We start from the raw sequence: 12,478 nt of genomic DNA on the forward strand, positions 1-12,478 counted from the left end.
CATGGAGGCTCAAACACAGTAATCATTAGGAAATTCTATAAAGTAAATACACATAACAAACAGAGGCTGCTACGAAGGGAACTCGCCTTTGACGAAGTGTGGTGGTGTCACCTACTCTACTTATTCTTTTCCATTTCTAAATCAAACTACAAGGAGAACACTGACACCAAATACTCCAATTGAGGACAAAAGGAAAACATGCTTTGTTTTAGAAATAGTATTCTAAGCCCATAGATGCACTGCAGGCACATCTCCACCGGGGCGCCACTCCTTACGATTCACACAATCACAACAAATCAGGGATCTACATTTTGTAACATATGGGAAGATGGAAGAGTGTTCCCCCTTCTCTAAAACTATGATAAGCCAAATTTTAGTTTCGGGAAAATTCCAAGGACAATTTGGTGACTGAAAACTCCCATGATCTTGGTTGGATGAAATGGAGGCATCTCTCCTCCCCCTGGCAGGAGCCATATGCTCCGTAGAGTGAGGACTCAGGAGCTACCAGACATCCAACAACAGCACATTCACTTCTGTGCATGTGACAGACACCCGGTCCACCTCAACCCCCAGCGCCAGGGGCAGCGAGCCTCCTTGGACACCAAGAAAACCAGGAAGGTGCCCCGCAGGTGTGACTGCACACTACCAAGTGCAAACACGCCTCCGGGTTTGCAGGAACAGCCCATCTCCCTCCCATGCACATCCCTCCCTTGGCCCAGCCACAGGGATGGAAATGGGGGCGGAAAGATAGAAAGCCTGAGACATGAAGGCTGAAGGAAAGTGCACAGAGATATGCTGGGGCTACGAGCCAGAACCACCATCACCTCCGAAGAGGCTCCTCAGGGCCACCAAAGCACTGACCTGCCACGTGCAGGCGGAAGGACAGCCGCTGACCTCCGGCCTCGCAGCTGTACTCCCCGGCATCCGCCTGGCCTGCCTCCTGCACCACCAGCCTCCGTGTGCAGCCCACAGCCTCCATTCGCACTTTCGAGCTGGAGCTCAGTTTCTTCCCGTCCTTGTACCACGTCACCTCTGTCTGGGCCTGGGCCACCTCGCAGCTTAGCGTGGCACTGGTCCCCACCTCGGCCTGCACCTCCCTGCTCGCTGGCTGCTCCTTGGCAAACACCGCCTTGGGCTCTGGGGAAGGCAGGGATACACAGGGTGACCACCACCATCTAGGTCAGGAAGGCAGCACTGGGGAGAGAAGGCCTGGGCAGGGAGGCGGGAGCGAGAGAACCTTCCCCAGCCTCAGGCTCTGCACTGGCTGTGTGGTCGGGAGAAGCCCCACCACCTCCCAGCACAAGGAACACAGTTTCTCCTTCCATTCCGCATGGCACCAAGGGCTGCCCCAGGCAGGGCCGCCATGACAGATCCTCCAGGGCAGGGACTAGGGTCCTGACACCTGCACAGCTCCCCTCATGGATGTGCCGGGGTCTCCCCAGGGGACTGTGCAGGGCACGTCCTCACCCCAGGGCCCGAGAGTCTGAGGCTCCCGCTCCTGCCACTGTCAGGAGGGTCAGCTCTGGCCTCTTCGGAGAGGGCCTGGGCCTCCTGTGGCTTCCTGGGTCCCTGTCGGGAGGACTGTCAAGCTGGGCGCCTTCTGATGGTTTGGGGACGGAGTCTTCACTCTTCTGTGGTGTCACTGTTAAAAGTGTTTTGCCCAATTTTCTTTTTTTTTTTTTTTTTTTTTGAGACAGGGTCTCACTCTGTCACCCATGCTAGAGTGCATTGGTGTGATCATAGCCCACTGCAGGCTCAATCCTTAGGCTCAAGACATCCTCCCAACTCAATCTCCCAAGGAGCTTGGGACTACAGGCATGTACCACTATGCCTAGCTGTTTAATTTTTCATTTTCTAGAGGCAGGGTCTTGCTATGTTGCCCAGACTGGTCTCAAATTCCAGGGCTCAAGCAATCCTCCTGCCTTGGCCTCCCAAAGCATTTGGGTTACAGGCATGAACCACCACGCCCAACCCCAATTTTCAATGGCACTTTTACATATTTATTTTTAGGAACTTCATATAATTAAATGCTATGTATGTTACAAATATCTTCTCCATCTCTGTGCCTTGCCCTTTCACTCCTGTATGAAGGTCCTCTGATGAAATAAAGTGATCAGTTTTATTGCAGGCAAATACATCATTCATCATGTGTGGCTAGTGCATTCATGTTCTGTTCAAAACATCTTCTATTACCCAGAGGTCACCAGATAATCTATATTATCTATATTATCTGGTAAGAGCTATTCTACCCACACATTGAGTTGATTTCTTGTATGGGGAGGTAGACGCCCAATTTTATGTTATTTTTGTAAACAGTTAATCGTCTTAGCACCATTTGTGAAAAGATCACCCTTCCTCTACACCACCTCCTAGCACCAGGGTAAAAAATAAAGAAAGGGAGGAGGAATCTGATTCCATCAAAGCTGTTTTGAGCTCAGTATTCAAATATTTTGATCTGTTCATCTCTTCCTGCCTTTGGGTCCAGGTATCTGGATCACCGCTGCTTTAGAGGACACCCTGCTGTCTGGTACAGCAAAGGCCCCCACACTGCGTTCCTCAAGGGCAGCTTGGCCTTTGCTATGCGCTTGTCAGCATTCTCTTACCCAACAGAACTACGGTTGACTGGGATTTACACTTTCAGGTCTCCTACAGCTTTCTAACCATTTATTGAGATCTTTTTTACTGTCTCTCAACAATGTTTAATAATTTCCCCCCACAAACCATCTAAAGATCTTTTGTTAGGCTTGCAGTTGGTAACTACAAGATTTTAGATGGTACTGGAAATCTCTTAAAACATTATTTTCCATCTGCTTGTTTCTGGTACATAGATCTAGAAGTGTTTTCTGTATATTGATTCTTTTATGTGGTAACCACTCCCAAATCTCTTACTAATAATTACTTTTTTTGGACTTTCTAAATTAATAACCATATCATCTGTGAGGTGCATGTTTTATTTTCCAAGTTTTACACCTTGTACTTTCTTTTCCTCCTCTGTCTGCTATACAATGTTGGAAGAAGTGGTGATGGATGGTGTCCTTGTCCTGTTTCCAATCTCAAAGGCAACGCTTTCAAGGTTTCATGTTTGTGTAATGTTAGCTTGTTTTCTTTATACTATTGCTTATGAAATTAAGGAAAAATGTTTTTATTTAGAGTTTGTTAAGAATTATATGACATGAATTGATGCTAAATTTTTCCAAATATTTTTTGCATATTTATGATGTTGTATTTTATCCAATGCTTTTAGTCTCCATATTGGGGTAATCACATTCGTTTTTCTTTCAATCTGTTAATGTCACATTTTGTACTGATTTTCTAATGTTTCTCATGTTAAACCAGCCTTGCATTACTGGACTATGACTTTTGTCATTGTATGTTATCCTCTTGATAAAATGCTGAATTCAGGGTGCTATATTTAGTTTAAGATAGTGAGCCTTGATATTGATAAGAGATTGGCCAATTTTAATTCTTCATATTCACCCTGTCAGAGCTTGGTATTAATGATATTTACCTACATAAAATGAGATAGAGCACTGAGGTCCTTTTTCAATACTCTAGCGGAATGTCTATGAACATGGAATAATTTCTTTCCAGAATATTTGGTACAGTTTACAGTACAGCACTGGGGTAATCTTCTATAAGAAGATTATTTGTTGCATTTCTATAAAAGGTTATAGGACTGTTCAACTTACCTATTTCTACTTTTGATATAGTTTTGAAGAAATCAATCAATTTGCCAAAACTTTTCAAATTTACTTGCATAAATATAGGGTTGGGCATGGTGGCTCACACCTGTAATCAGAGCACTTTGGGAGGCTGAGGCGGGTGGATCACCTGAGGTCAGGAGCTCAAGACCAGCCTGGTCAACATAATGAAACCTTGTTTCTACTAAAAATACAAAAAAAATAGCCAGGTATGGTGGCGCACGCCTGTAGTCCCAGCTACTCGGGAGGCTGAGGTGGGAGAATCGCTCGAACCCAGGATGAGGAGGTTGCAGTGAGCCAAGATCGCACCACTGCACTCCAGCCTGGGTGACAGAGTGAGACTCCATCTCAAAATAATAATAATAATGACACGTTCTCATATAACAACATTTCAAGTACCTACAAAGTGGGGTTTCTGGCATCTGTACACTTCCACAAACTCTTACATGCTGATGTGACACCAATGTTAAGTGTCAGTACCTATGAACAAGTGTGTGACTGCACTCCACCTCCATCCAACAAAAGACTCTCTTACTAAAGGAAAATAGAGCTCGTTCTCAGATTTCTCTATCAACTAGCCATGAATTATTAGAATGGTATGAAACACATGCTGCTTTATCTGTCAGTGGCTGCTGTATAGTAATTCATCTTTAAAATGTGTGCTGATGTAGCTTGATTTGTTTATTCCTCTTCAGTTTTAAATATACAAAATTAAACTAAGGGAAGTTCAGTCACAGAATGTTCTGACGTAAGAGCAAATGAAAACAACATATACTTTCAGAAGATAATTCCAAACCTCACAGTGGTGTATCGCAGTCCAGAGCCACCAATTCCCAGTTCTATATTTATTCTGTAGGAAGGGTAATAAAAACAAGCCAGGTGCAGTGGCTCACACCTGTAATCCTAACACTTTGGGAGGCCAAGGCGGGTGGATCACTTGAAGCCAGAAGTTTGAGACCAGCCTGACTAGCATGGTGAAACCCCATCTCCACTGAAAATACAAAAATTAGCCAGGTGTGGTGGCAGGCGCCTGTAATCTTGGCTACTTGGGAGGCTCAGGCAGGAGAATTGCTTGAACCCAGGAGGCAGAGGTTTCAGTGAGCTGAGATCATGCTACTGGACTCCAGCCTGGGTGACAGACTCTGTCTCAAAAACAACAACAACAAAATAAAAAAACCCAGGATATAGATTTTGCCACATGTGGGTGCACAGAGACTTTTTATGCCCATAAGAAAGATGAGAAGAGGGTCCCTGAACACATAAAACTTCAGTAATCCAAAGTTCAATCATGAGATAATTCCAAGAATGATTGTGTGGCTGAAATTTGCCCTTATCCTTGTTCAATGGAATTCAACCATCTCTCCATAGGGAGAGCCCTCAGGTCGGGCTGGTGAGGCTGGGTGCAAGCTCTCAGATGGCCTCAGGTGAGAGACATCTGGTCTACTTCAGCCTCCTGTAGCAGCCCCCTCAGTTCCATTGAGCCAAAGGGCTGGACACCTGGGAGCACCTGTGGGTTCTGACTGAGTGCTGGGAATATGTGAACAGCATTACTGCCTGGAAACACAACTCACAGTGTCTCCTGTACACATTCATCCCTTCTGGCCAACCTCGGGCCAGCCATGGGTAGGAAAATGGCAGGTAGGATTACGAGAGACTTCCAGAGATGAACTCTAATGGAAAGAGTACTGGGGTCTATCAGCCAATCTCATCATCACCTCCACACAAGGTAACTCAGCATCCCCAAAGCACTGACCTGCCACGTGCAGGCGGAAGGAGAGCTGCTGGCCCCCAGCCTCACAGCTGTACTCTCCGGCGTCCGCCTGGCCTGCCTGCTGCACCACCAGCCTCCGTGTACAGCCTGCAGCCTCCACATGCACTTTCGAGCTGGAGCTCAGCTTCTTCCCGTCCTTGTACCAAGTCACCTCTGTCTGGGCCTGGGCCACCTCACAGCTCAGTGTGGTGCTAGCCCCTGCTTCAGCCTGCACCTCCCTGTGTGCTGGCTGCTCCTTGGCAAACACTGCCTTGGGCTCTGGGGAAGGCAGAGATACACAGGGTGACCACCACCATCTAGGTCAGGAAGGCAGCACTGGGGAGAGAAGGCCTGGAAGGGGAAGTGCGAGGGACAGATGCTCTCCAGGCTCTGCACCACTGCCTCCCAGTACAAGGAACACAGTTTCTCCATCCATTCTGCCTGCAGGATCTGTCACATCCCCAGGGCACCCTGCAGAATGGTGGCATGTTCCTGTGGTCCCTGCTGCTTGGGAGGCTAGTCTCAAATGCCTGAGCTCAAGCGATCCTTCTGCCTCAGCCTCTCAAAGTGCTGGGATTACAGGTATGGGCACCATGCCAGGCCTGATGCTAAATTTTATCAAACAGCTGTTCAGAATTTATGATGTTAAATTTTATCAAACTTTTCTTCTGCATTTATTGAGATTATCATACTGTTTTTCTTTCAATCTGTTAATGTCATGCATGACATTTTCTGATGTTTTGAATATTGAATATATTGAGTATAGCATTTCTAAATTACGCCTTTTATCATAGTACATTTTCCTTTTGACATACTGGTCATACCACTTTGAAAATATACTGTTGAAGCATTGGCCTGGATATCCATAATGACTGGCCTGTAATTTCAAATCTTTATACTGTTCTTGGCATAATTGGTATCTATGTTATGCTCTCCACATAAAACAGGTTCAAGAGTGTATCTTCTCATTCTATTCTCTGAAAGGATCTCTAAGAACATTAAATAATTTGTTTTGAGAATATTTGGTATAATTTATCAGTAGATCCACTGGGCTTAGACCTTTTATAAAAATATTTTTTATCACTGGTTCCACTTAATTAAAAGCTATAGGACTATGGGAGTTGTCTATTTCTTCCTGTGTAACTTTTTCATAGTTTTCTCTAACAAATTGGCAATTCTCCAAAACTTATAAAATGTACTACCGTTAAAGAATTTATCGGACTCTCTTAACACAATATTTTAGAAAGATACATAGTGGGCTTTTTTGGTATCTATATATACACAACTACAAATGATTATATACTGATAGAATGCCAAGCTGTCATGGGTTGGCATTTGGGAGTCAGTGTAGTACCACAACCTTTTTCTCTCTGACATTTAGCCTGTTTTGTTGTTGTTGTTGTTGTTTTTGCTTTTATTTTTTTTTTCCAGAAACAGGGTCTCACTCTGTTGCCCAGGCTGGAGTGCAGTGGTGTGATCATGGCTCACTGTAGCCTGGAACTCCTGGGCCCAAATGATCCTCCTGCCTCAGCCTCCTGAGTAGCTGGGACTACAGGCATGTGCCACTTCATCCAGCTGATTTCTGTAGTTTTTGTAGAGACGAGGTCTCGCTATAGTGCCTAAGCTGGTCTCAAACTGCTGAGATCAAGCAATCCTCCTGCCTCGACCTCCCAAAGTGCTGGCACTACAACAGGCATGAGCCACTGTGCCCAGACTCTCTTAACAAAATATATACATATATTAGGTGTGCTGAGATAGCTTAAGTTCTTTCTTCCTTTCCACTGCTAAATTCATAAATCAGACTCCAAGGGGGAATTCTGATTCAGACTGTTGTTAACTGGAGACAAAAGGAAAGCCAGATTAGCTTTAAGAAGAGGCCAGGAACGGAGGCTCATGCCTGTAATTCCAGCACTTTGGGAGGCCGAGGCAGGCGGATCACGAAGTCAGGAGATCGAGATCACAGTGAAACCCGTCTCTAATAAAATACAAAAATTAGCCTGACGTGGTGGCGGGCGCCTGTAGTCTCAGCTACTCTGGAGGCTGAGGCAGGAGAATGGCGTGAACCCGGGAGGCGGAGCTTGCAGTGAGCCAAGATGGCGCCACTGCACTCCAGCCTGGGTGACAGAACAAGACTCCGTCTCAAAAAAAAAAAAAAAGAAAAAAAGAAAAGCACTTGGAATCTCGCAATTGTATCCCAGGGGCACAGTCACCAGCTCTCTGGGCTGGGATTTTTTGCACAGACACTGCAAGAAAACAACGACCGAGATTTTGCCACGTATGGGTGCACAGTGAGCTTCTAAAGCTTCTAGATCCATAAAAAAAAAAAAAAAAAAAAAAAAAAAGGAGGCTCCCGGGACACCAAAAGCTTTGATGCCCCAAAGTTCAGTCTGGAGAGAATTCCAAGTGGGACTGCGTGGGCGGAATTTCCCCTTATGTGGTTCATATGAATTTGAAACGTCTCTCACGGGCTAGAAGTCCCACGTGGTGCTGAAGGGAGGCAGCTACTGAATGATAGAAAGGATATCCCCACTTTCCCAGGGGAGGCGCCTAGTCCACCTCAGACCACAGGGCCAGACAGCACCAGGGACCTGGACACCAAAGAGCATAGGGGTTTGGAGCAGGGGCTCAGTGTGATGAGGCTGCACTGCATGGGAGCACTGCTCCAGGTGCACCACACGGCCTGGCCCTCCCTGCACCTTCCCATCCGGCCAAGCCTGGTGCAGCCACGGGCATGAAACCGGGAAGTGAGGGCATGGAGAAGTGGAGAGGTGGAGTCTCATGGAAAGGGCACTGGAGGCCATGGAGTCCATCAGCCAGTCTCATCATCACCTCCACACAAGGTCACTCTCCAACCCCCAAAGCACTGACCTGCCACATGCAGGTGGAAGGAGAGCCGCTGGCTCCCCGCCTCGCAGCTGTACTCTCCGGCGTCCGCCTGGCCCGCCTGCTGCACCACCAGCCTCCGTGTGCAGCCCACAGCCTCCACACGCACTTTCGAGCTGGAGCTCAGCTTCTTCCCGTCCTTGGACCACATCACCTCTGTCTGGGCCTGAGCCACCTCGCAGCTGAGTGTGGCGCTGGCCCCCGCCTGGGCCTGCACCTCCCTGTGCACTGGCTGCTCCTTGGCAAACACCGCCTTGGGCTCTGGGGAAGACAAGATGCACACGGTGATCACCACCATCTAGGTCAGGAAGGCAGAACTGGGGAGAGAAGGCCTGGAAGGGGAAGAGCAAGGGACACACGCTCTCCAGGCTGCACCATCACCTCCCAGCACAAGGAAGTTTCTCCATCCATTTTGCATGGTGCCACAGGCTGTCCTTGGTGGGGTGGCTGACAGATCTTGCACACACAAGCTCATCTGGGGCAGGGATTGGGGTCCTGACGCCTGCACCCTTCCCCTCATGAATGGAGCAAGGGTCTCCCCATGCGGCTGTGCAGGGCGCATCCTCACCACAGAACCCATCTTGAGGCTCCCGCTTCTGCCACTGTCAGGACGGTCAGCTTTGGCCTCAGCGGGGTGTGTCGCTGTGGCTTTCTTTATTGTTCAGTGGCTCACAGGGCTGAGCATCTTTCTAGAGGATTGGCCATTCGTGTTTGCTCCTCTGTGGTGTCACTACTCAATTCCATCCCATTATCAATAGCACTGTCTTGTTGTCTTTGTTCAGTTTAAGGCAGCAGTCCCCAACATTTTTGGCAGCAGGGACTAGCTTCATGGAAGGCAATTTTTCCACAGATGGGGGTCGGTGGGATAGTTTCAGGATGAAACTGTTCCACCTCAGATCATCAGGCATTAGATTCTCATAAGGAGCACAACCTAGATCCCTCCCATGCACAGTTCACAATAGGGTTCATGCTCCTATGAGAATCTAATGCTGCTGCTGATCTGACAGGAGGCAGAGCTCAGGCGGGAATGCTCACCTGCCACTCACCTCCTGCTGTGCAGCCCGGTTCCTAAAAGGCCACAGAACAGTACTGGTCCACAGCCTGGGGGTTGGGGACCCTGGCTTTAAGGTCTTCTTTATATATTTAAATGTTAGAGAGGTCACAATTATGCACTTTTTATCTTCCCTACCTGTGTGACTTGGGTTTTCATCTCTTAAGGCACCTTCTGATTAATCAGACCTTTTAGTTTCAATGTATTTAAATACATCACTCTTGTCCATTGTGGTTAGGGCATTTGTGTTCTATTTAAACACTTCCTTACCCTAAATTCTGTAGATAGCCTATGCTTACTGTCTTGGGGTTTATGGTTTTACCTTTTACCCTGAGGTCTCTAACCCACCAGGAGCTGACTCTCGCACATGCTATGAATTACCAATATGCTTTAATTCTTCCCATATGTTTAAATGGTCCACACACTAGTTATGAAAACACTATCCTTGGCCGGGTGCAGTGGCTCATGCCTGTAATCCCAGCACTTTGGGAGGCTGAGGTGGGCGGATCACGAGGTCAGGAGATCAAGAGATCAAGACCATCCTGGCTAACACAGTGAAACCCCGTCTCTACTAAAAATACAAAAAAATTAGCCAGGTGTGGTGGCGGGCACCTGTAGTCCCCGCTACTCGGGAGGCTGAGGCAGGAGAATGGCATGAACCCGGGAGGCAGAGCTTGCAGTGAGCCAAGATGGCGCCACTGCACTCCAGCCTGGGCAACAGAGCTAGATTCCATCTCAAAACAAAAAAAAAAAGAAAACACTATCCTTTCTCTACTTTTTGCACAGATGCCATGGTTTAAAAAAAAAAAAAAGGAAGGGGGCCATCCAGAGATCACTGATGCATGGGACTGTTTCTTTGTTCTGATACCTAACCATTCATTGAAATCCATTGTCTTAATTACTGTAACTTTACGATAATTTTTGACATCTGGTAGAGTAATGTTCATACTTTGATTTTCTTTTCATTCCCCCACAAAAAAAAATTGTTTGGATCCTGATTGTTAATGAATATATTTTAATTTTTCATGAATTTCTATCCATTTAATTAGATCTCTTGTCTTGCAAAATATACAACAATTTCCTAGCCCCTCCCCAGGTTTTAAACATCTTTATTAGACTTTGAATTAGAAACATTGTAATTTTGATGCTACTGTAAGTCTTTTCAAATTTCATTTTGCAACTGTTTACTGCTGTATATAGATACAGAAGTATCTATATTTTCTGTGTGTTGTTTTTTTTTTTAACAGGATAATCATTCTCAACAATGTTACTTAGTCTACTAAGTTCTCTATTGGATTTTCCAGGTGAATGGCCATATCATCAGTAAATTTCACTTTTACTTTTTCCAAGTGCTATGCCTTTTGCTTTATTTTCCTCCTTACCCTTATGTACAATGTTGGATACAAGTGGTGACACTGCCCTGTCTCCTTCTCTGAATCAAACCTTTCAAGGTTTGGGATCCTAGTGGTGCTTCTGCAGTACCATTTATCAAATTAAGGAAGAACACTTCTATAAAGTTTGTTAAGAATCCTATGAAATGAGTTGATGCTAAATTTTCTCAAATATATCTTCTAGATTTTATCAAATACTTTTAATCTGCATTTATTGAGATAATTACATCATTTTTCATTCAATCTGTTAAGGTCAAGCTTATTATACTGATCTAATGCTTCTAAAGCCAAACCAGCCTTGCATTCTGGGACCAGGATCTTCAACAGAGTGCACTGTCTTCTTGATATGTTGCTGAATTCCATTTGCTAATACTTTATGATTGTGTTCTTGATATCCATAATGACAAATCCATATAGATTGGTCTACAATTTAATTCTTCCTACTTCCTTTGTCAGATTTTGGTATTAATGTTACGCTATCTATATAAAATGATGGCCTGGGCATGGTGGCTCATGCCTGTAATCCCAGCACTGTGGGAGACCAAGCAGGGTGGACAGCTTGAGCCCAGAAGTTTGAGACTAGCCTGGGCAACACGGCAAAACCCCATCTCTACTGAAAAAAAAATACAAAAAAATAGTTGGCACACATGCTATTTTTGCGGTGGTGGTGCATCCTTGTAATCCCAGCTACTTGGGAGGCTGAGGTGGGAAAATCACTTGAACCTGGGAGGCAGAGGCTGCACTGAGCCAAGATCGTGCCACTGCACTCCAGCCTGGACAATAGAGTGAGGCTCTGTCTCGGAAAAAAAAAAAAAAAAAAAAAAAACCATAAAATGGCATATGGAGTCAATCTCCTTTTCCTATTCTCCAGAACAATATTCATGAATATGGAATAACTGCTTTCCAGAATATTTGAAACAGTTTACTAGAAAATTATTGGGTTTAAAAGATTTTTTTACTACTGCCTCTATCTATTTAAAACTTATAGGACTAAGTTTTCTGTATCCTTTTATGTGAGTTTTCATGTAATTTACTAGGAATTAGCCAAATTGTCACAACTTTTCAAATTTGTTACATAAAACAGTTTGTCATATTCTCTGAAAATAACTTCACAGAAATATACAGTGGGATTTCTGTTATCTATACACATCCACATAACACTGATGCTGATGTAATACCAAACTTATGTGTTAGCACCCAGAGGTCACCATGGGACTTCAGCCCACCCCTATTTGGCATCAACACTCTCTTTATTAAAAAAAAAAAAAAAAAAAGGAAATTAATTGTATTTCTCAGGCTTCCCTATGTATCAGCCAAGGGAACACAGACACACACAGCAGCAAACATACTGGACTTGCTGGTGAGACATTTGCATTCCAGAGGATGGGAAATAAATCTGACTAAAATTCAGGGACCTCCCACCTCAGTAAAATGTCTAGGGGTGGAGTGGTGTGGGGCCTGTCAAGATATTCCTTCTAAGGTGAAGGATAAGTTGCTGCATCTGGCCCCTCCTACAACCAAGAAAGAGGCACGATGCCTATTCGGATTTTGGAGGCAACACATTCCTCATCTGGGTGTGTTACTCTGGATCACTTATCAAGTGACCCAAAAGGCTGCCAGTTTTGAGTGGGGTCCAGAACAGGAGAAGGGTCTGCAACAGGTCCAGGCTGCTGTGCAAGCTGCTCTGCCACTTGGGCCATAT

The 12,478-nt window shown here is 45.5% G+C and overlaps 1 protein-coding gene across 20 annotated transcripts in view; it reads right to left on the minus strand.

Annotated features, from left to right (window-relative positions):
• Positions 1–12,478, minus strand: part of OBSCN (obscurin, cytoskeletal calmodulin and titin-interacting RhoGEF) — a 168,352-nt gene that overhangs the window by 114,049 nt on the left and 41,825 nt on the right. For 19 of the 20 annotated variants that reach the window (XM_063724835.1, XM_063724832.1, XM_063724838.1 and 16 more), the window contains 3 exons: positions 8,320–8,595; positions 5,455–5,730; positions 862–1,137 (listed from right to left, as the gene is read on the minus strand). In XM_063724835.1, the coding sequence (XP_063580905.1) occupies positions 862–1,137; positions 5,455–5,730; positions 8,320–8,595 (828 nt within the window). The remainder of the gene's footprint in view (positions 1–861; positions 1,138–5,454; positions 5,731–8,319; positions 8,596–12,478) is intronic. The other variant, XM_063724833.1, reaches the window with a different exon arrangement.

The sequence above is a fragment of the Pongo abelii genome, chromosome 1 (genome assembly GCF_028885655.2).
Source record: "Pongo abelii isolate AG06213 chromosome 1, NHGRI_mPonAbe1-v2.0_pri, whole genome shotgun sequence".
NCBI classification, from domain to species: domain Eukaryota; kingdom Metazoa; phylum Chordata; class Mammalia; order Primates; family Hominidae; genus Pongo; species Pongo abelii.